At 26.9% G+C, this 26554-nt stretch overlaps 1 protein-coding gene across 2 annotated transcripts in view; it reads left to right on the top strand.

Moving 5' to 3' along the window:
* Positions 1-26554, top strand: part of LOC101241405 (tyrosine-protein phosphatase non-receptor type 22) — a 72540-nt gene that overhangs the window by 13757 nt on the left and 32229 nt on the right. For both annotated transcript variants that reach the window (XM_065818470.1, XM_065818471.1), the window contains exons 5-12: positions 20-127; positions 4512-4574; positions 4744-4886; positions 13735-13801; positions 16029-16103; positions 22374-22493; positions 24182-24308; positions 24737-24853. In XM_065818470.1, the coding sequence (XP_065674542.1) occupies positions 20-127; positions 4512-4574; positions 4744-4886; positions 13735-13801; positions 16029-16103; positions 22374-22493; positions 24182-24308; positions 24737-24853 (820 nt within the window). The remainder of the gene's footprint in view (positions 1-19; positions 128-4511; positions 4575-4743; positions 4887-13734; positions 13802-16028; positions 16104-22373; positions 22494-24181; positions 24309-24736; positions 24854-26554) is intronic.

The following is a 26554-nucleotide window of genomic DNA, read 5'->3' as shown; positions in this document are numbered from 1 at the left end:
TATTTGGTTTCATGTTTAGCTAGTTATAATGGCATGTAAATTGATTGAGCTTGGGAAACCACGTTGTGAACGATATTGGCCTGATGATGGACAGGAATGCTGGTTTAATGATATTAAAGTTACTTTAGTAAGTTTTTAAATTTTTATTTATAAGATTTATTATAAAAAGAATTGTTATAAAGTTTATATGGTTTATTAAAAATAAACAAACCTGTTCAGGTTAACTCTTGATTAGATTGAAAAATTATATAACATTCCTTTACAAGATTTAATAATAATTTTCTCTTTTTTTTAACATTTTTTAAATTATTATCAAGCTGTTGCAAGTTCTTTTTATTTAATACTGAATAACTAAAAGGTTCTGAATATATTTTTTTGTTAAAATTGTTATTAGTAAAGATTAAATGTCCTGGCAATTATCATGTTGTGCTTAAGCCAGCAAAGTCAACATTATTAACCTCAAATGTAGTTATAATATTGATAGATGTACTAGGGCTTGTAAAACCGAGTAACCGGATTTACAATTTAAATGATTTTACACCTGGTTAACATCCGGTAACCAGTTTTACATCGGTTTCTTTACTATAAAATCAAATTTTTATTATAGCTGTATAAATCCAATAACCTACAGAATTGATATAATGGAATAAGATACTAAAAAAAACTTTTCATACTTGAGCTAAAATAAAAATTTAGTTTTTTCATTAAAAATTAAACATTAATTTTTCATCACTGTATAGTAACAATATCTTTTTTTATTCATTATTTATTTAGTTCGAATCTAATGAACTGGGATCATCTTTTCTTTAAAGCCACTTTTTTTCTTTTTTTGTGGCAACTCAAAAACATATTTTTTTATTTTCATTTTATTCATGACTGAATGTACTCTCAACTGAAACTTATGCATTTGATCATGTAAAAATATATTAAAATTTATAATCTTTAAGTAATACTTAAGTCAAAATATGAAACAAATTTGTTAACAACAAATTTGTTTTTATTGTCAGCACGTCTGGGTTGATTTTATCACTACCGTTATGATCAGTAAACAATTTAAAAAATAGTCATCACATTGTCAGAGACTTATAAAAATTATCAAAGTCTGATCATCATCATGAATTTTATATACATCTGATGTATACATCTTATATATATATATATATATATATATATATATATATATATATATATATATATATATATATATATATATATATATACATCTGATGTATATATAACTCAACATTAACAGTTGTTGAAGAGTCTTATGACAAGGAGCAAAAATCAAAACTTTGATAAATACAAACAAAGCAAGGCGGTAAGCAGAAGATAGTATGGCTCAAAATGAGGTTTTTTTAGCTTTCAAAAAAGCAGACCAGATAATATATTGATATATTGAGAACATAAAAAGAAGAGCTGCTATATTGACTGATTTAGGTAGAATATGTAAGGGGATGCAACGACATCAACTGAGGGTTTGGGTTGAGGCAGGTATAAATCGGTAAATTTAGTAGCACTCTTACATTTCTCACGAAAACAGTATGATATCTGGTCTGCGTTTTTTTTAAAACTCAAAACCTTATTTTGAGCCATACTATCTTCTGCTTACCAAGCAAGATAGCATCAGCTGTGCCAGTCAAGAAAACAAAAGCAAAACCAATAACTAACAAGGTAACAAACCAAAAGCCTCTGAAAAAACCATATTATCATATGATGATCCAGTTAATTATGAGATAGGCGTGCCAAATTTTATTTCACCTCACAAACCAGAAACTTTAGGTCTCTGCTTAATACAAAAAAATTTAAAAAGAGCTATTTATTACTTTTTGTTGTTCTAAAAAGACAAACTTATAAAATATATATACAATAGATAGATATATTACAAAAGGTAGGTACACTAATGCTTATGCATGGCAAAATATCTAAGAAAAAATATGCAAATAAAAATAGGGCAATAGAAAGAAAATGTATAACTGATATAAATAAATTTTTAGCCTGCTTGATAAATCAAGGGCTAGTTAAAGTTTCAACCTTTAATCAATATTGGAGTAAAGTTGCATGGTTGGTGGGCAAGTCATGATTTTTAGAGATGGCTAAACCATTATTAGCAATAGTACATATTGTACCATTGCTAGGCAATCAAGTTGAAAATCTAAGAATAGTTTGGCTAACAAATTAAAAGTTTATCAACAAATTCAAAACAAAATATTTGGTGCAGCAAATTCAAAACAAAATGTTGAAAGTATCAGCCTGAACAAAGTGTAACTTTAGATGAACCTGTGATTGAATCAAAGCATCTGGAGTTTGTCAATACATCTAGAAAAAATCTGCTCAATTCAGAATCAAATTATTGGTAACTGCAGAATCAAAATCAAATTTAACTTAGGATTTAATTTTTTGAAATCCTAAGTTAAATTTTGTGTCATGTTGTAGTAAGTTCATATTTAGTATCATGTTAATAGATTAAATTAATTAATAGATATATTAGACAACATAAGAAAATCTCTCTAACTTTATAACTCATTTTAGTTTTAATGACAGTGTTATTCTTTTTAAGTAATTCTCTTTGATTGACAATGTTGTTCTTTTTAAGTAGAGAGTTAATTTCACGTCATGTAGTTCTAAAATCTAATCTAGTTATTCTTTTAAAGAAATCCTGTCACTAAATAAGGAAGAATATCAAAGAGTACAAATGAGTTAATTCAACTATATTTTATCAAGTATTTAGGATGGTAGTTTAACTTCTGAGTCACTTATATTCCAGATGTTGTCAGTAGGAGCAAGCAGTTAAGAAAACATAAGATTTGTTATCAAATGTTATTAAAAGTTAAAAGAAGATGCAATATTTGAATACACCATTGTGTTTCTAATGCTTTTTTCAAAAGCTAACCATGCATTAACAGTAATATTATGAGGAACACAATATATATATATATATATATATATATATATATATATATATATATATATATATATATATATATATATATATACATATATATATATATATATATATATATATATATATATATATATATATATATATATATATATATATATATATGTATATATATGTATATATATATAATATATTGTGGAACATATTTGCATATGTTCCACAGTATATAATATATATATATATATATTGTGTTCCTAACATATATATATATATATATACATATATAAATATATATATATATATATAAATATATATATATATATATATATATATATATATATATATATATATATATATATATATATATATATATATATATATATATATATATATAGATATAGATATATATATAGATATATATAGATATATATAGATATTTATATATATATATGTATATGTATAAATTAGTAGAGAATCACTTAACAAAAATTTTTTTAATTTTTTTTTTTATAAAAAAAATAAAAATGGTACAAATTTTTGTTAAGTGATTTTCTACTAATTTATAATTGCTCTGTTCTTTTAAAAAAATTGAGCACTCTATTTTGTAGAATACATTTTAAAGTTGTTTAAATATATATGTATATGTATAACTATATTGAAAAATAATATTTATGATGAATCATAAATATTAGTTATTGATACAGATTGTGTCAATCAATCAGAAATCTAATCAAAAGAGAAACAAAAAAATGTATAAAAAAACTATTTAGACCTGGGGTAATTAGGTTAATACTAAGAACGTAATCCTCTGGCAAACAAAATCTGTAAAACTTAAGTTTAGATTCACAGTGAAAAGCAACTGACAATACAGCTAATATAAGATTGAGGTGACAAGAATGGCCCTTTGAATGAAGAAGAATCATACCTTCGATATACTATTGTTTGCGTAGTGGATGTACTGTTTATGTGTTAAATTATTATTATTATTTTTTTGCAAATATGTTCCACAATATTTTGGTTACAGTCTTTCTAGCAGATAAAAATATGGATAATACAATATTCAAGTTATCCAAATCTGCTTGTTTCGATAAGGTTATTTGTATAGTCTTTTTTAATAAATGTATTACCAATAAAATGGCAGCAATTTTGAATGAACATCAATGGGTTTTTTTATGTTTTAAAGTTTTTGACACAGGGATAGGTTGAATTTTTTAACTTTTCAACTCGTTTGTTCAAAACTGAATAAAATAAGATAAAAGCAGAAAAACTTGCTTTTCTCTATGGATGTTGTATTGATTTTCTCTATAGGGAATTAAATGATACTTTATTGACAAACCAAGATTATTTAAAGTTTATTTTAATATAAGTAGTATAACACAGTCAATTGAAATGTTTCATCAGCATATGAAAGTTATTTATATTGCCTAAAACTTCTGATAAAATGTTTGATAATATAATTTATTTACTAAATTTCAGTAAATAACATATTTTAATCCCAAAATAATAGAAATTAATTATGTTAGTGTATATATAAAGTGTATATATAAAGGAACTTTTTTATATGAATAATACGTTTTATATAAAATATATAAATGATCACTTTTTGATTTAGAATGGATCAAGAGATTATACAAAGACACTGACTCTGAGAGACCTTAAGTTACAAAGAAATGGAGTGAGTTACATAATGTTTGAAATTTCACTTGGCAGCAATAGTTATCATAAAGATATTTCATATAAAAGTTTAAATTTTAATTGTTTCAAATATGTTGTATAGCATAAAAAAAGTTTGATTTTAAAAGTAACTTAAATATAGATTGGCAATTTTTTTCTTTTGTTCTAAGAAAGAAAAATATCTTACTCAAATGCATTATACTGATTGGCCTGATCACGGTGCCCCAGAAACTACTGAACCAATTATACAGTTGATAAATTTAGCTCGCAAGAAACACCCTGATGATAACCCCCCTATTGTTGTCCATTGCAGGTGAAATTTATTTATATTTATATTTTTTTGATATATATGTCTTATATTTATTGTTTGTATATTTTGGATTTTATGTCTTATACATCTATTATAGTCTTTTTAACATCATCAGTATACATTTTTAATTTTTATCTTTTCATTCATTCATTCTTGCATTATTAAAACATTAATAAATCTTGTGTATGTCTGTACAAATTTACTAGAAATGTTTTTATAGGGTTGTTGAAAAATTATTGAAAATATATCGAAATGGTTAACTTCATATACGTGAAACTAAAAAAATATTGAAATGTAAAAATAAACCTTATATTTTGTAAAAATAAACCTTATATTTATATTTAAAAATAAACCTTATATTTTATAAAAGTTTTTCCAAATATTTTTACCACTAAAAAGAGCTCTAAAGTTTTTGGCATCTCATGTCATAAAAAATCAATTTTAAACAGATTGGATTTCTGCCACAAAGTTTATGTTTTGCAGCATAAATTTTGTTGAACAATAGATGTTAAGCAAATTATGCAAGATTATGTTTTTATATTAAAATCTAATTTTTGTACAGCTGTAGTGCAATATTTTTACAACTATTAGAAACCAACCTTTTGACATTAAAAAATGCAATTTTTTTTAATCAAATTAATTTTTTTTTTAATATGTTGTTATTTTTTTAATTGAACATATTTTTTTTTGTACTTATTTTTTATACATTTTTGATTTCTTAAAACTTGCAAATTACATTGCACAATCATATTAAATTTGCACAAAAATCGAAAATCACAAGATTATTATTTTTACCTAATAGTAAAAAATTTTATAAAATGTATTGAAAATCAAATCAGATAATTAAACTTATTTGAAATTATTATTGTGCAAATAGTATTATTTTATGTTAATAAATTTTTATAAGCAAATATTTCTGTGTTACTAAATTTATAAAATATACAAAAAATAAATAGAAAAATGCCCTTAAGAACATTTATTTGAAAATAAGATTGTTTATTGATATATTGCTAAAAATGAATAAAGTATAAATTTGGATATACTTGCAAAGTATATTTTGTACTTTGAAAGTATATGCAAATTTATAAATTAACAGTGAAAATGCATAATAATGGCATAACAAAGCCTCAAATGCATATTTTTAAGTCAATGGGCAAATGCCTTATTTGCAATAAGTTTGCTGGAAAAAAGTTTGCATGTTTTTGATCAAAATAATTACATAGTTAAACCAAAAATAAGCAAACAGGGTTATTCTATATGAAATCACCTAGTTTTTCAAAAGTGCCCCAGGGTACCACCTCAAATTTGCTTCAAATTTTGACCACCCACAGCTTTTATGAAAAAAACACAATCCTGAAAATTTCAGCTTGATTGACCAAACCGTTCAAAAGTTATAATTGAATTAATATTGACCAAAATTGGAAAAATTTGAGCTTACAGAAGATTTTTTTGATTTTTACCAGATCATAACTTTTTAAATAAAATAGATAATCACCTGAAATTTTATAGGGTAATAGTTTTTCACCCAAATTATCTATTTTTGTAAGTGTTTTTGACTGATTTCAAACAGTTTTTGAGTTCTTGTACCTTAAAGTTGCTAAAAAACACAATATTAGAAAAAATTTTGGAAATTTTAATGTGCTACAGTCCAATACCAACAGACAAGCTGTGCCAATTTTTTGTTGCTTTTGTGTACTTAGAGTAACCACTTGTGGAAAAAATTATAGTTATGTGTTAAAAGTTATTTTAGCACTTGCAGCTATTTGACATATAACTTTGTTAAATGGTACCCAACATTGACTTGATCATGCATCATTAGTCCATTTTAAATTTAATTTGTTTCAATGTATGAATTTTACATTAACATCTTGGTTTACACTACAAATCTCAAGTACAAGCCCTATGTACCATTCATCATCGTAAAAGCATGCAATGTATTTACCAGGTCGAAAGTTTGAAGGATCTTTTTTTGCCAAGTTAATATTATTTAGCAAATGGGTATCATGGACAGTATTGCTAAATATTCTCCATAAAAATAATTTCTCTCCACCTGGTAAAAACTGTGATAGCTTCTTAAGCCTGGGACTGTGCTTATCTTTTCATATCGTTTCTTTAGGCTAAAATAAGTTTCATGATTATTGATATTATCACTTGAAATGTAAAATAATTTAACACCTTTAATGTTTTTTTCAGCCCATGTAAACAGTTCATTTTGTGTGAGAATTTGCTGCTTGTAGACTTGCTTTTGCTGCTTCTCTTTTTATAGTTCCTCCTATTCCATCACATAGACTTTTGCCATGGGATGTAGCAAAGAAGTGGTGCTCAGCATTTATATTGTGATCTTCAAGATGGTACATGTGTTGATTTAATGTTCTTTTTGCCTCTGATAAGTAGGAGGATTGTGCTTCTTTGATAAAGTGGTCGTGACAAAGATCATACAAAGTTTCACTTAGAGTTTCAATAAACTCAATAATGCTTGTTTGGACACCCATTATTTGTATACAATATGATCATCAAAATCAAAATTATTATTTTCAAACACATTTTCCAAGTAAGTCTTTAAATTTACTTTACCAGGGAAAATTGAAACATAGATGGAATATGCAGCTTCTACTATATATATGACAAACACATACTTTCATCAAATCTTTGTAATATATTAAATGGCCCTTTGGTAAAGCAGCGCACATCAACTTATTTTTTTGATTATAAAAACATACACAAACTGATCTACTTCCACTACTGTCAACTGTAATGCAACACTTTGGTCTTAGTTCACAGAACTTGCTGAATCCAACTTTGTGTTTAGGGTATAACTTCTTAAACTTAAGAAAAAGTTCCTTTAATTGAACTAATGTTAAACGTTTTTGTTTATGAACTTTTACATTACTTATACGCACAGAAACAAAGTTTTTTTTTCTTGGACATTGTCTTGTGAACTCTTTGGTTCATAAATTTCAATGACTTTTTGTTTAACAATATCTTCCTAAGGCTGTCGTATTTTAGCCTCAGGTTTAGCAAGTATTCCTTTTTCATTTTTTCAACTTTCGAGCTTTTTTAAAGATGTTCTAAAAATGTTTTGCAAGTTTTTTCAATTTACCAACTATCAGAAGTTAGTGTTAGTAGTTGAACTTTTTCTTCCTTCAAACTTATTTTCATTTTATTTTTTATAGGTCTTTAATTTTTTTTTTGGTGATTGTCTATATATAGAACTTTTAAAGGGCTGCTGCAAGTGCTAAAATAACTTTTAACACATAACTTTAATTTTTTCCACAAATGGTTACTCTAAGTACACAAAAGCAACAAAAAATTGGCACAGCTTGTCTGTTGGTATAGGACTGTGGCACATTAAAGTTTCCAAAATTTTTTCTAATATTGTGTTATTTAGCAACTTTGAGGTACAAGAACTCAAAAACTGTTTAAAATCAGTCAGAAACACTTACAAAAATAGATAATTTGGGTGAAAAACTATTACCCTAAAAAATTTCAGGTGATCATCTATTTTATTTAAAAAGTTATGATCTGGTAAAAATCAAAAAAATCTACTGTAAGCTCCAGATACTCAAATTTTTCCAATTTTGGTCAATATTAATTCAATTAGAACTTTTGAACGGTTTGGTCAATCAAGCTGAAATTTTCGGGATTGTGTTTTTTTTCATAAAAGCTGTGGGTGGTCAAAATTTAAAGCAAATTTGAGGTGGTACCCTGGGGACCATTAGGTGATTTGATATGGAGTGACCCAACAACACAACTTTATTATTATTATTTTCACTTCCAACGAGGCTGCAAGCAGTTATTAATAGAGTTTGAAGTTACAGAAAGAGAAAAGATGAGGTTTATAAAGCAGGATAATGGTTAACAAACAACTTAAAAGATTGCAAAGTTTTTTTAATTTAAATTATTGGAGCACTTAGGAACAGTCACAGTAAAAAGATGAGACTTGATTGAATGAACACAAGAATGAATTTTAGTAGATGGCACAAGAGGTGCAAGCTCTTTAGAGCAGCGTTCAATATAGTATTTATAGAAAAGAGAAAGAGAAGCAAAATTATGACAATGTGACAATAGTTGAAGGTTGCTTGCAAGAGCAGGTCCAACTATGTTTACTATGCATTTTTGCACCTTGACTAAAAGAGAAAGTGTATCATTTGAAGATCTGCAGATATAACAACAGTAAAAAGTAGAATCTGGAGTAAGAATATGCCTGATAAAAAGATGCAACTTTAGCAGATGCTAATTTTGCAATGCATTTGATATATGGTTTCCAAGAAAAGTTTGAAGTTAGAGTTAATCCAAAGACAAAGAGTAGATGACTTACCAAGTACATTCCCATACATAAAGATCATTCCATAAAGATCTAGATTATTGTGATAATGATTAGCTGAAAAAAATTTTATCTGAGTTAAAATATTCATCTGAGTTAAAGTTTACCAGCCACTAAGAGCCCCATTTTGTAGCACAAGTGAGATCTTTTTCAAGTTCAAATGTGTCCTCCAATCAAAGAGTGTTGGCTTCTTATTAAGACTAGAATAAATGGTAGTATCATCAGCGAGCAAATTTAAGAAATGCCACTTTAGATGTGAGAATTTCTGGGAGATCGTTAATGTAAATTTAGAAAAATATAGGGTCAAGAATAGTACCTTGAAGAACCCCTGAAGTTACAGGAAATAAAGAAGATTGGTGTCCATTGAGGACATCTTTTATACTATGATTGGTAAGGAAGAATTCATAGTCTCAAAGATGTTACCTGATACACCCATAAGAAAAGAGCTTATAGAGAAGACTAGCATGCCAAGCTTTATCAAAGGCTTTAGAAATGTTGAGAGCAATAGCCTTAACCTCTCCACATCTGTTTAATGTACGATAAAACCTATTATTACTGTTATCAAATTATCAGTAGAGCAAGAAAATCGAAATCTATTATGAGAATCAGAAAATAAGATTTAAGATGAGAGACTAAGTGTTTGTTAATTAAAAACTCAAAAACTTTGCTTGTAATAGGAAGAAGACTAATGGGATCATAGTTAAATGAGTCAGATTGCACTCTAGAATTTTTGAAAATAGGGATAACAGACGCTGCTTTCCAGCAGGCTGGAAAATTAGACTCTGATAAGCATTTGTTAAATAGTTTTGAAAGTATAGACAACAACTCTAGAAAACACTTATGTAAGACTATAACAGGTATGTTGTCCAGACCACAAGCTGTAAATCTAAGCAGGAAATTACTTTAAATACAGAAGCTGGAGTGATATGAGTGTCAAGCAATGGGTCGACCTGTTTGTCAGCTTTATCAGGTAGGATGTGATTAGTAGAATCAAGATAAATGGAATCAAGATTGATGAAAAATTATCAACAAACATTCAGCTTTGTCTTTAGGTAAGGTAACAAAATCTGAACCATTCAAGAGAGGAGGAGTGACAGATTTTTGCTTATTATAGACACTTTATTATAGACACTATAAAACTTTTTTACAATGGTGTCTAGCAATAGTAAACAGATATCTGTTTTCTGGATAATTGTTTTAGTGATAGATATGGAAGTAATGGTTACGATTGGAAATTTAAGCAGCACAATGAGAGAAAAACCATGAAGAAGAGTGAGGCTTGACTCGGAATTGTCCAGAGGGAAAAAAAGAATTCCTGGCAGCCTGAGTTTTAGAAGTTACATAAGAAACACATTTGTCAGCAGGAAGATGAAAGATCTACCCAAGGACAAAAAAAGTCAGTCTTACAACTTCCTTAAAGTCAGCCTAAAGGTAGTTGTAAGAGGTATGATGACTGGGTGATTCTGTTGATGAAGAAGAATGAGATAATAGTTTTAGAGATCAATAATAGATAAGAGAGATCAAACCGTGACCAGAACCACCTAAGAGTTAATGTAGAGAAACTGAACACTGACTAGGATCAGAAACAAGATGTAAGTTGAGTAAAGAAGGTAAATGATTCGGATTGTTTGAAAAGCAAATAAAAAAGTTGACTATTTGTGTTAGAGATTGAGAAAGGCAAAAGTTGTGGGCCTTAATGCCTGCATAGTCACTGACACTAGCGCCAAATCATTCAAGACACCAACAACAATGATATTGGCTGAAGGATATAGAGTAAGGGCTTGGTCAATTTGATCAGAATAGAACAAAGAGAAAGGCGATAGAGTGAAGTGGTGCTAAACAAAAGCACATAAAAGAATAGTCTGTGGATTCAAACCTAGTTTCTTGACAAATGGGTGAATTCTTATGAATGTAAATGCCCTGGCCAAGCATGTGACTGTTGGAGTCTTTAGGAATTAAAGGAAGATAACCACCAACACTAAGATCACAAGATGAGACAGCTAAACTCAAATTTGTCTCACAAAGAACAAGTAGGTCTGGTGAATTTTGCAAGAGATGAATCAATAGAAGAAAAGTTACTTCAAAGACTATGAATATTACTGACTAATAGATTTAGAGAACTTAATAATAGTTATGTTTTTTGTGTTTTATAGTTTTTGTTACTTTTTTATTCATTTTTAGATTTGTTAAAAAACTTGACTCAAAGCACAGATAGTACTCAATACACTATTTAATAGTTCAAGCAATCGCCTCATTACTATTAATAAACCCTTAGCCATAGCAAAAGTTGGAACATGGACACCATCCATGCACAACATGGCACTGTTAGTACTCAGATATTTTACAGCTGCTGATGGAATCAGCCTCTCTGAGAGCTACCACAGAGTTCGGAAAACCTGACTACCAGCTGGCCTCAGATCCACAAAGCTGTGTTTTAGAGCTGTACCCTTATTAGGAGATAATAGAATAAGTTGCCTAGTCATAAAGACAGAGACATGAGCAAAACCCATGCAATAAGTCAAGAAGATCCTGCATTCAACATACTAAATTGAAAACAATGTATTATAAATACATATATGCCAGCATAATACATGAAGAAGAGGCGTGGAGCTGGTCAACAGATAGAATCTTTTTACCACTTATTTTAATAAGTTTATTCTGTTTGCCCTATATGTATATTAATATTAAGAAGACCTAAAGAAAATCTAATACCTCTTTTCATTCTAATTTTTTAATGCTTTTACCTCTAACTTATAAAAACTTGTAAGTTATCATAAAAATAATCTTAGGTTTGTGCAACCACAAGTTTTTTTATGTTAATTTTAAATTGTTTTAAGCTTGTTCAAATAAAAAAAAAAGTGATTGGAGTTTTTTAAATTAGTTTTTAAATTTACAAATTTAAGTATTTAAATTTTTTTTTTTGGGAAAGTAATGTAAAAGTAAAAAAAAAAAATTTTCAATTTGTAAATTGTTTAAATTATCTTTTATTTTTAAAAAAACATTCTTTAACATTCAAAACTGCATAATTATAAGATTATAATTCTAAATTATAAGATTAAAAATGGCATATAATTTTTTTTTTTCAGATTTGTTTTTAGAAGTTAGTTGCGAGATGTTTTTTGAATATTTCCCCCCTAAAAGTTTTGATTTGGCATTGAATTTCTATGATTAGTTGCACAATCTATTGTGCAACATAATTTTAATTGGTATTGTAAAAATAGAAGGATGAGAAAAAGAAAATGAGCAAAAAGTGTATTTAGACATTTTGAAAAGTCATGTCTTTGTGAAGTTAGACTATTGGGGAGCCATTCATTTTTTAAGAAGATAATGACCCAAACTTTTTTGTTTTTGTTTTTTTGTTATTCACCTCCTCAAGGCCGAGAAGGCCACTAAAGATGAAGAGGCTATTTAATAGAAGTTTTAACCCTCTCTCAACTCTTCAACTCCGAAACATGAACCTTGACAAACAAGGCCACTGCGCAGAAAAACAAGTTGAAAAAACTTTGTAAAAATTATTTGAGTGAGTTAAAAAATTACCAACTTTTGGAAAGTTAGTTTATTGGCGAGCCATTTATTTTTAAAGAAAATAACTACCTGAACTATTTTTCAAAACTTTGTAGAAATTATTTATGTAGATGTTAAATGTGTTAGAGAATTAAAAAATGTTTAATAGATCAGTTTGCACAAACACTAGATCCCTCTATCAAACATCAAACTTTTATGGAGTGAATTAAAAAGAAATATCAAAAAATTAATGAGTAATGATGCAAAAGATATGTGGATAAAACATAATATCAAGTGGAATAAATTTGACGATAAATTGGAAAAGTTGTTATGTAGAATGCTTAGCTTATGTAAAGCGGTTATTACCACTAAAGGTGGTTACATAGATACAGATTATTAGATAGATATAACTGCAAATTAATTTAATGGGATTTTTTTATGTAAACTTAATAAATATTAAGATTACATATATTCAATATATTTATTTTCAGGTAAATAAAATAAAAATTATTAAATGTTGTTTTGTTTTCATTTTCTCTCCTATTAGTTAGTAAAACATTGGTAACTTTGAAAAGTATAAAAGTATATGCACTATATGAAAGTATATGCTTTATATGAAAGTATATGCTTTATATAAAAGTATATGCACTATATGAAAGTATATGCAGTTGTGAAAATGCATAATAGTGGCATAACAAGTAGGTCTCAAATGCATATTTTTTAAGTCATTGGGCAAATATCTTATTTGCAATAAATTTTACTGGAAAAAAATATGCATATTTTTGATCAATGCTATGATCATTTGAATTGTTATGGACAGTATTGTTTATAAAAATTATAAACAATAAATTTTGTCGTACTTTTGTTGTAATTGAATACATAAAGTTTTAAACATTAGAGTTTTTCAATATTAGATACCTTTGTATGTAAATACTCAAACCTTAACCTTTTCTTTGTATATAAAAAAATTAAATGTAGATAAACAATTATTAAATGTGTCAATTATTTAAAATATATTTATAGTGCGGGATGCGGAAGGACTGGAGCTATTATTGCAATTGACTACGCAAGGAAGTTGTTAAATTTGAAGGTTTTGTTTATATATTTTATTATCTATTTTTCAATTGAATTTAAAATTTATGAAAAAGTTAAATTTAAATAAGTTCAGTTCTTAGCGAAAATGAGGGTTTCTGTTGGGGCAATCTTTAATTAAATTGATAAGTTACAAGTTTTTAAAAATCTTCTTTGGATGTAGGATTGACTATGATTTAAAAAATAATTGTTACATTACTACAGTTTTGAAAATATAACTAATGTTGTTTTTTAATCTAATGTTTTAAAACAATGTTTGTTTTGCAAATCTTTCAACTACATCAATAAAACAATATAAAAAATTATCTTAATTGTTGCATTGTTGCTATTTTCCTGGTAGTACTGCGCTCAACTTGTTTCTCCGCGCAGCGGCTTTGTTTGTCAAGGTTCATGTTTCGGAGTTATAGAGTTGAGAGAAGGTTATACCACAAATAAGTAGCCTCCTCGTCTGTAGTGGCCTTCTTGGCCTTGAGGAGGTTAATTAACAAAAAAAAAAAGTTTCAAGTTAGTTTAAAGATTAAAAAAGTTTTATATTAGTTACAGAATTTTTATTTCAATATAAGTTTCATCTTTTATCTAAAAATCAAATAATAATTTGCTATTGTAAATTAAGTATTGTTCTAAAATGGGAAAAAGTTCATTGTAAGTTTGAGCATGATGGAACATTTCAGTTAAACAAGTGCTTTACTGATTCTTGTTTTCCTGCCTGCTGGAAAACGACATCTGTGGTTCCAATTTTAAAAACTCTTGAGAACATTCTTATCCCTCCAACTATCAACTATAAAATCTTATCTCTCTAATATTAGCATAGTCTTAGAGTTGTTGATCAACAAGTTTTGAACATCCCATTTTGAGTCAAATAACTTCTCTCTCTGACAATCAATAAAGTTTTGGATCTTCCCGTTCTACCGCTAACTTGTTAACTGCTGTAAATGATGACTTAAATTTATACTCCTGTATTGACAAAATGTCTTTTTTTTCCCATTGTTTAGAACAGGCAGCCAATCATGATTCTGATCTCACTATTTTAACAGGGGGTTGCAGTGGCTTATGAATTTTTAATTAAATTAAATTAGCATCTTCTAAAGCGGCTTCTCTTGATTGTACGTTTATTATACCATTATGCACCATTGCTTCTCTTTTTTGCACTCATCATTACTCTTGATTCCATTCCTCTACAAATCTTCCCAAAGATTTGTAGAAGAGAATCAAGAGTAGAGAATGGAAAAGACTAGAGAAGAGCCAGAGAATGGAAAAAATAAAAACAAAATTTTTCTTGTATGGAATACTGTTGTCATATTTGAGCTGGTACTTTTTATGATGTTTTTTCTCTTCTAGACAAGGTCCAAAGACCATCTAATTCTCTCCTTACCATACCTTAAACTTGTGAGTTGATCTCTGGCCATTAGCATATGTTTTCTAACAGCTTTATAAATGCTAATTTTTTGTCTTAGTAAAATGTTTCTAATTGTATTTAAAGAAATACGTTTTTACCCGTTTTTGTTGAATGTTGATAAGTTCACGATAAATTAACCTTGGATTGGCTCTTATTTGACAAAAAATAAAAATATTTTTGTGCTCTGTAGTTTTTTTAACCTTTCTGATCTTGCATGATGTTGGATACCACCTGTTGTTTTATACATCTGAAGGGATTCTCTAAAGTTATTTATTTCTTGCTATTACGGATCATTAAGCCATGCCTTCATACCTGTTATTTACCACTTTGTTGCTTTGCTTACTGAGAAGTACTATATATGTATATATATATATATATATATATATATATATATATATATATATATATATATATATATATATATATATATATATATATATATATATATATATGAATACACACTACTAAGACTACGTGTGATACTTATGTTAGTAGCAGCAGTAATATGCTAAGTTTTTTATTTGATTAAAAAATGAATTTTTAAAAAAGTTTAATGCAAAAAATTTCAAATTTTTTCCATACAACTTGTAAATCAAAAATCTAAACTCTTCAAAGCTACCACTAACACATTTCAAATGTATGTGATATATAAAGTTTCTATGTAATATATAAATCTTTTATCCTTTCAACCTTTATATGTTACAAATAACATTTATATATCACATAGAACCTTGAAACCGGTTGTCTACTATTTATTACTTTTCTCACATCTTATCAAAATGACCATTTCACTTTTTTTCAGTTTTTTTTTTTTTTAATGATTTTATAGAAAGCATATGAAGTTGATGTTTTGAGTATTGTGTTGGATCTTCGTAGACAACGACCATCCATGGTTCAAGCAAAAGTAAGAATTTATTAATAAAATTTATATGTATATATATATAAAATTTATATATATATATATATATATATATATATATATATATATATATATATATATATATATATATGTATATATATATATATGTATGTATATGTATATATATATATATATATATATATATATATATATATGTGTGTGTGTGTATATATATATATATATATACACATATATATATGTATATATACATATATATATGTGTGTGTATATATATGTATATACACACACATATATATATGTATATACATATATATATATATATATATATATATATATATGTATATATATATACATATATATGTATATACATATATATATATATATATATATATATATATATATATATATATATATATATATATATATGTATACATATATATATATATATACACACACATATATACACATATATATATATATGTATATATATATACATATGTATGTATATACATATATATATATATATGTATATATATACGTATATATATATACGTATATATATATATATATATATATATATATATTTATATGTATATATATATATATATATATATATATATATATATATATATATATATATATATATATATATATATATATATATATATATAAATGCCCCAGGATATAAGATTTAAATTTTTTTTTTTCAAATTTCAAAACACATACCTTCTATTCTTTTTCAATTGACTCCAAAAACTGACTCCTGACTTGAGTGAGTACCGACTTGATGTCAAAGTTTAAGTTAAAAAGTTAGTATGGAGCTATAGGGGCGTTGTAGAGTTCATTTTTATGTTCAGTAAATAAAACATATTTGTAATATTTATTATGTATTTATAGTAAAAGACACATTAATCATTAAATTTCCTTTTCAAAGTTTGCTTTTTACTATTAGGATATACATTTCTGTGTTCTTCTATGCAACGTAATAAAAATTGTTTTTGCTTTTCTTTAACAGTGATTGAACCATGAAAGTCTTGCATTAATTTAACTGCTCTTTCTGCCGTATTATTAACTGCTCTCAGAGTCAATAGCTTCCTTTTAGCTTGTTGGAACGAATTATCATTTGACTATAAAGAAGGGCTCTTCTTCAGAAAACTGTCATCAATTTTGAGTCAATTAAATCGGAACTTGTTTTTGACAGAGGCAAAGTCATCGATGTTTTTCTATAAAATCAAAACAGAAGGAACGGTTATCAATTGTGGTTATCAATGGTAAACTATAGAAGAAAAGCGAAGCATAATTTACGTATAAGATGTACTAAAAAGTGGGCCTCAAAGTTCTTCTTTGGATGCAATGTAACATTTATCATGGACTGCTAAGTTAGAAATCATTTTTACTTTAGTTTCTTAATTGACAGCATTATCAAATAAAAACAAAACAGACACTTTATCTGTCAAATATTATAAATGCTGGCAAAACTTCTGTAAAGCTGCTTTAGAAATGTTTTTGTCTATTGTTTGTCAGCTTTCATGGACTTCAAAAAGCATGATAAGGTGCTTTTACTGCTGAAATGCATTGGAGTTTGCTAATCTCTCTTGTAGACCTGTGCCGAATGTTCCCAAAAGATTTTGATTGGTTATGCTTGAGACACATTTGGGATGAGTTGGAATCTTTATCAACATAATTGACATATACGTCTATTCAATTAAGAGAATCTTTAGAATAATGAGATTTTGCTAAAATAAATAATTAAAGTCTCCATGATAATTGTGAATGAATGGGAGGAGTCGTTTTTCTAAACATTCATCAATATTGATAGATGTATTGATTGCTACAGCCTTGAGTACAAAACAATGGCTCGGACATACATGGTCAGATACGTGTCCACATTTTTTTATGATACGTGTCCACAAATTTCTCTTTCTGAGCATATTTTGTTGTTGTTTGTATAATATCCAGAATTTCCAGTCATGTTGTCACCTGCAAAACAAAAGTATTTTTCATCATTGATGACCAAAAGTGATTTCATGTTATAGAGCTGATTAACGAGTTTCCTTCTTTTTTCTTTTCCTTTGTTGTTCAATATTATTTTTTTCACATTTTCTATATTTATTGTTCTTTTTGTAAGCGTCGACTAATTGTTGATTGGTTTACACTTAATTTATGACCCATTTTTCTCTGACTGATTAATTCTCATTAATTTGGCTTTCTTTTCTCCAGTCCAGGATGTTGGACAACCATTGTGCTTTCTATTAGAAAAAGATTGAACAGTTTTAAGCCATTTAAGTTATCAAGTATTGCACTATGAACAAATTTTTTTATTTTTTGAAATGATTTACAAATTTTTTTTAAAATTAGCTTTATTTTTTAAAAATATTTTGAGTTGCTTTCAAAAAGATTCTCATTCAGCTGAATTTAATTTTAGGGTTAGGGTTAGGATTGAACCTGAATTTAAATAATTGTTTTTAAATAATAAAGTTTAAATTTCAAAGAACGTTTATGCCTATGCATGAAACCACATAAACAAATAATATGCTTAATGATTAAATTCAGATTTGTCCTATAACTTCTGCGTCAATTGCTAGTTGTGACTTTTAGCCTAAAATCATAGTATCCAGTCAAGTAAGTATTCATTATGACTATCACTTTGCCAAGTTTCTGCAGCAGCTTCTTGTTCAATGCTTAAAGATTTTCTTAAAATTAAAGAAAAATATATTCCTGTTTTTTATTTTATAAATGAGAAATGTAAATCCTTAATGGACGTTATTTATTAGTCATATATTGTGTCAGTAGTCTATTATACTAGTATTAAGCTAGTAGTCTATTAGTGTAATAGACTATTGCATTATGTTATTTAACACTTGAATGTTATGTAATGTAAAGTTGAAATAATTTTTTTAACTCTGTTCTTTCAATTTTTGGTTAGATTTGAAGATCTTAGGTACCCATACCTTCATATTAAATATCAGTCAAATTTACCAAAAAAATGACAGGGTCCTGTTGCTTCATCAAATTTTAACCTATTGTCAATGTAATACAGCTTCAGGTCTTCGTACTTCAGGAGAGACAACCAAATTTTGCATGCATCTGACAATAATATTGAATCACTTTGTAGCTATAAGTATAAACATTTTTAAAAATATCTATGAGTATTTTTTTAACAATATATTGAAGCCATAGTCGACAATATTTTAATGATTAATAATTTAGTTTTACTTATCTAATTTATCTAAAGTTCACATTTCTCCAGTTAAATTTGAAGATTTTATAGCTTCTTGGATAATTGCAGCAGTGTCTATTATTTTCTTTATATTATGTTTAATATCATTTTCATGCTTTGCTATAACATCACAGCAGTGGTCATAATTTTTAATATAGGTCTTTAAACAATCTACTGTTTAAACATAAGAGTTCCAATGTACATCATTGGGAAGTTGTAACATAACTCCATTTCTATCATCATAAAGCCATTTCTGAAATTTAGAACTTAATTAGTTGATTAACAGAAATTCACTGAACAAAAGGGTAAAAGAAAATTAAAGCTGTATAAAGGGCAATACAAAATATATTATAAACAATATTTATAAACAATATTTAATGTTTGCTTGGCTATAATTTTGAAAGTATTTATTAGTGAAAATTTGGGGTTGCATGCTTCTTAACTAAATTTAAGTAAAGAGCTGTTGCACCCATATGTAAGTAACAGTGGATATTTGTCTTTAAGAACTTCTTTCATCTTTTTAATTTTGTTCTCATTATCTGTACAAATGGCAAATACCTGTTGGAAGTAGACAATTAAATGTTTTTATATTTTTAGTTTTTTTTTAAATTAAAGTAAATAATATGGTACAGTACAGTATTACTTACATTTTGCACATAAACCTTCTTGATGTTTTCTATTGCTTGAATGGCTAGTTAAGTACAATATTCTGAAGTTTTCACTTCCTGTATCTACTTCCATATGCATTGTGAGCAATAATTAGATCATTCCTGACACTGCTCTAACCATCTTGTATCAATGTAATAGTACTACTATTGTTTGCAAATTTACTTTTCATAGTTACAATTACTTCGTCATTAACTTTATCCAATAACTCTGCTGAAAGTTTCTTCCGGTTTGAAGATTATAACCAGGTCTCAAAAAATTCACAAATTATTTGAATTCTTTATTTTCAACAGCATTAAATGGAATATGGCACGCAAAAAAAATTTACTTGTCAAAACATCCTTTTGATGTTTTGACTTGCGCTGACCTTGTTTTTGATATGTAGTTTTCTATTAACTTTTGTTTTTTATATGAAGTTGATGTTGACTCCATCCGGTGTAACTACTCCCAAATGCTTGATGCTTCAAAAAGATTTTGTAGTAACTGGGCTAAGAAGATTACACAATAAGTTTACAGATGCCTGAAATGATCCTTGGCCATATTCTAAAATAATATTTTTATTTCCATCTGAAACATCAGCAATAATTGCACTGACACTGTTACATTACCTTTCCAGACACAGTTTTTTAATTCCATTCACAGGTGAATGGAATTCCAAACTTAGTTACCTCATTTCTTCACCTGCTAGCTTCCTTCCAGATCCAGGAGGCACAATAAATTTTTTTCCAAAAATTAAATTTTATTATGATTAACTAATAAAATTTTTTACTATTTAGATAATGTTAATCAATCTCAACCAGGGAAGTCCCAAAAATATTTTTGAAAGTCATAAGATCACTATTTAGTCCTAGCTTTTGGTGTTCAGGAGTTCCAAAAATCGTTAGAGAATTAAGGTACTTTAACAATAAAAATAATAACATTAACGGTAAAGGAACTATAGATTTTAAAATTAAACTTTCCATCCTTGTAATACATTGTATTTTAAGTATAGAAATTTTATAGCAAAAATGGATTTTAGTTATGATAAATAGTTTTGAAATATTTATTTATTTATTTTGTAATTATGGTCAGTTTTAAAAAAAAAATCCCCCAAAAAACTGATTTAGGTTGTTTTTTTTTTAAAAAACGTCTCAGGGTTTTTTTCAACCCTGATTGAAGTCATCTTTGAAAACAACACTCTTCATTTCTAGTAACTTCTGGGATAAAATAAGATTTGCTTCTTGGTCATGGATTGTTTCTTATATTCATTAATGACCTTTCTGACTTACATCTAAAGTGGTTGACAACTGACAACAACAACTTTGCTGACAATTCATCTTTATACTCCTGTCTTGACAAGTCTTCTCTTTTTGATTGCTTAGAATAGGCAACCAATTTTGAATCTTATCTTTTCTGTAACAGCTTGGGGGTCGCAGTGGCTTGTACATTTTAACTCCAACTCAGTTGATTACTCCAAACAACTATTACAATATTGTTAACATTCTTATATTGATGAATGGCAACTCTCTCACTGAATCCTCTTTTTTTACATCTTCTTGGATTATCATTTACTATTGACCTCTCAGTAAAACTATATATTCCATCCATTACAAAGTATCTACATCTCTTTACTGTGCTTGTCATTATCTTCAGGTTCCATTCTCTACCTCTACTAATCTCTTATTCATCCTTGTAGAGAATACTGTTGTCATATTTGGGCTGATTCTGCTATGACACTCTTTCTCTTTTAGAAAATGCATTTTTGGCAATGTAAACTACATTTATAATGCCAAAAATGCATTGTAAATCAAGTTGGACCTGCTTTATCTGCTAAACTTGAGTAAACTCTACTAACTTTCAACTTTATAGTGGTTGCTTGCAGCTTTGTTGGGAGTGAATTAGTATATTAAAAAAAAACAAAAAACCGTGCAAAACAAAGTTGGTATTCAGCAGAAATATTTCTTTATTTTTTATAACAAAAGTACCATCAATTGTTATGCAAACTACATCAATAGAAAGACTTACTAATGTAGTTTAAGACAATTATTTAGGTTGTGTTATTTTAACATTCTCTCTAATCCTAATCTAATCTAATAATAAACTTTTCATTGAACTGAAGATTTTTATTCATAATTTATATAAATTTATATTCATATATTATATAAATCTTCTGTCAGTTATTGAATACTCATTTAAATCTTTACTAAAATTAAGTTATTTTTTGACTTTTCTACTATTTTTAAGTTTTTAAAAATAATAATAAAAATCATTAGAATTAGGAAATACTTGAAAATAAAAGGGTTATAAAAAAAGAGCTCAAGTTAAGTATAAATTTAAATGAATATTCAAAACATTCTTTTTCTAAATTAAATTTTTTTTTTGTTATTGTTAAAAAGTTAAAGTAAAAAAATGCTATATTTTTTTGATAGGAACAATTGGAGTTTCTTTATGAAGTTATTCGTGAAATGGTATCATCAGAACTTAGTAAATACACTGAGCCAAATGAAAAGGAAACCTCTAATTATGTTAATATAAATTTTGTACAAAAGGTAATTGTTAAAACTTTACAAAATATAATCTTTTGAGTCTTTAAATAATGAAAACTTTTAATGAAAATACTTTTAATTAATTCTTTCTAATTCATGGGTATCAATGTGAAATTTTTTTTGTTTTAAAAAAAAAGTCGACACGACTCAGCGTAGTTATGGAGAGATCCAAACTTTTTTTTTTAAGAAATTTGCATTTCTTAAAAACAAAAATTTGCATTTTAAACTTCAATTTTTTGTGTTTTCCGCTTTTTTTTTACTATTACTGTTATATATATTTTTAAGAATTTTAGCTTTTTATAATTTATTGTTTTTTTATAAATCTTTTTTTCAACCAAAGCATCAAACAAAGTAAAAGTACCTCTAAATTACATAAAACGCGATGGGGTAGCGTCATAAAAACAGTTGAAACAAATGTGTTAAGTATTTACATTCCAAAAATGTCTCTTTTATTCGAAAATAAAAATTCTCCTTGTTTACAGCATTAAAATATTCAATAAATGACTAAAAACCTCTTATTTTATCTTTCCGTGAACATTAAACGTTAAAAAAGTTTTCACCCGTAGCAATTTGCTACCATAATCTTTTTATAGTCATTTAAATAAATTACCAAAAAGAAACATTGAAATGTTTAAGAAACGTTTCAGCTTTTATATAACTTCTGCCCCATAGTATCTCGTAGATAATAAAATCACTGAATATTTATAAACAAAGTAAAACAATGAGCTTCGTGATTTAAAAAAATAAACCATTCAGAACGCACACAAAATAAAACAGCATTTTTTGAAAGCAAAAGGACTTAAATGCGATATTTTTCTTTGGATCTCTCCTTAACTACGCTGAGTATTGTGCTTTGAGATATCAAATTTTAATAAAATATTTTGAAGATTTCTAATACAAATCATAAATTATAGTAATATAATAATATTTATAGTAATATGTAATAATAATATTATAAAAATAATAATAATATTGTATAATATTTAAAATAGTTTATAAAATATTTTAAAAAATTTTAAAAATTATTATTTTAATTCTTAATATTTTTAATTATTTTTTAATGGAAAAAAAAATCTCTATCCTAAAAAAAAACATTTTTTAATTTTTTAATTTTTTAATTAAGTAAATTTTTTATTTTATTGATATTTTTCACATTTTATAGTTAATAATAATTAGTTGTAATATATAATATTTTTTAATTTTTAATTATAAGTTATTTTTTATCTTTTTTTTTTTAAAAAAAAATTTATTTTTCTGTTGATTTGTTTCAGCTTATGAGTAGTGGAGTGTTAACTTCATTTTCGTGAAGTGATAACTCAAAGTTTTTCAACAAATTGTTGTAGTGTTCATTCATTCTTACTTAACTCCTAAAGAAGATAATTAGTCTAATTTATTCAGGTTGAGATATTATAACAGTTTTAAAAAGTTTTCTGTAAAACCCTAAAAAAAACAACCTATAAACTTGAAATCCTTGAACATAATTTTTAAAGACTTGATATAAATGTGTGTTGTTTTTAAAGCTTTCACTTAAAAATATACGTTGAGCATGTAAACTAAAAGAGTAGAATTTGAATTTGATTTTCTTTAAAAGTGGAGAATGAACTATTTGAACTCTACAACGATTTTCTAGTCATAAGTCCTTTATGAATCTTTGTTAATTTCACTGGTTTAAAGTAATTTTTAACTTACAGAATGTATCAAGCTCAAAACAAAATTTAACAGCAGAATCTCCCAGGTTGGTAGCCAATGAGAGACAGCAAATGACTGGTTTAAACATTAATCGTAATAGGAGCTTATATAATTCAAGACCCAAAAAAGGTAAAAGGTAAAATTTATCATAAAGTAAAAATGTATTTATAAATTTTTATTTTTTTCAGAACTGTGAGTATTTTTTTGCATCTAATTCAATAGCTGTAATGTCTAAATTACACACACACACACACACACACACACACACACACACACACACACACACACACACACACACACACACACACACACACACACACACACACACACACACACACATATACAACACATATATATATATTTATATATATATATATATATATATATATATATATATATATATATATATATATATATATATATATATATGTATATATATATATATATATGTATATGTATATGTATATGTATATATATATATATATATATATATATATATATATATATATATATATATATATATATATATATATATATATATATATATATATTCTTAGATGATGATCCCAAAGTTATCCATGAAGAAAACACCCATAGTTATCAAGCAGAAAACTGTTATCAAGGAAACAGTAGAAATCAAGATAAGTTGTTTGAGCAAATTAAACAGCAGCAATGTAAGTTTGTTTGCTTTTGTATGGGTAATTTCACACTCAATCACTCAAGTTTTTATAAATTTTGAGGTCCTTGTATTTACTTCAAACGTCTTAGGCTTTTGTATTTAAAAAATAAAAGTACACATTCAAAATTTTGTAATGTAATATTCTTTAAAATGTTAAACAGGTTACTAATAAAGCTTGAAATGTATGGGATTAAAGGCAATATCTTAAATTGGATTAGTGCCTTTCTTTCCAACAGAACATAAGGTGTCATCCTTAGAAATGTCACATTTGATTGGGAACAGGTTACTAATGGCGTTCTTCATGGCTCAGTTCTTGGTGCAATCCTATTTATAGTCTACATTAATGATTTACCAGAATACATTAGCAGTAAAAATAATTTCAAAATGTATGCACATGATACAATGGTTCTCAGTGTAGTTAACACTTTAGAAAGCAATCATTATCTGCAAGCTAATATTGATAACCAAAAGCTGATATGATTGGGCCCAATCATATCAGCTTGTCTGCAAGCTGGTATGATTGGACCCAAAAATGGCTCATGCAACTTAATATCAAAAAATGTAAATTATGCATATCAACCAATCCAGATCTGTCCCTCACATCTATTTCATCAATGATAACAATTCCAATAGTGTTCAACTCTCCTAATGTGCAATAATCACTGCTGCTGTTAAGGCTAATAAAATCTTAGGTATAATAAAAATACACCTTTGTTAGCAAAGATATAATAGTCTGGAAAAACCTCTATACAACTTATGTACGTCCACATCTAGAATATACTGTGACAGCTTGGTGCCCTCATTTAAAAAAAGACATTACTGAAATTGAAAAAATACAATGCTGTGCAACAAAAAAACCTCATGAATTAAAGCACCTTGATTACAAGAGAAGATGTGCTAAACTTGAACTGACTTCACTAAGTGATGGAAGAAAACGTGGTGACCTCATTCAAAAATTAAAAATTGAAAACAAAACTGATTTAATCAACTGGCATACTGACCCAATATTCATTCCTCCCATCTATGGTCATCGCAAACACTTTTCTTGGGAAATTAATAGGAATTGTTCAATTTAACTTTTTTAATAGTCAGATTGCGGATACTTGGAATGCTTTGCCAAATGATTTTGTCAATGTCCCTACTATCAACCTTTTCAAAAAAAATTAAACCAGCAGCTATCATAGTTACTGGTCTAGTTTTTGTTATACCACAGTGCATCATTTTCCGTGGCTGTATTATTGCAGGTATACAAGCTAGCTTGCTAGCTTATGATGAACTTATGATTCATTCTGTATCATGTAACTTTAATTGTGTGTATATATATGTATACCGCAATTGTAATAATAATTGTGTTTAACAGCAGATGTTCAGACTTTCATTAAACTGTTAGTATCTTGCTTTAAGAAGCTGCAGACTCCTTCTTTTATCGCCCACTCTCAATCACACTACCTTAATTAGCTAAAACAAATTATGGATCAGTTAAACATTATCAGTAATTATGACTTTGTAGAAATTTGTACTTTTATAGTCAATGATGAAATACAGAGATATGCAAATATATCACTGGAACACTCGACAATGTTCTTTAGAATCATTATTAATAAAATTTTAGAATCATGATTGATAAAAAAGACTATAAAAGTGAAACAGATTTCTTAAAGCTTTAAATTTAATGACATCACTTGCAATGTAACCT

This window comes from Hydra vulgaris, chromosome 14 (genome assembly GCF_038396675.1).
Source record: "Hydra vulgaris chromosome 14, alternate assembly HydraT2T_AEP".
Taxonomy (NCBI): Eukaryota; Metazoa; Cnidaria; class Hydrozoa; order Anthoathecata; family Hydridae; genus Hydra; species Hydra vulgaris.
This window is presented reverse-complemented; position numbering and strand designations above follow the sequence as displayed.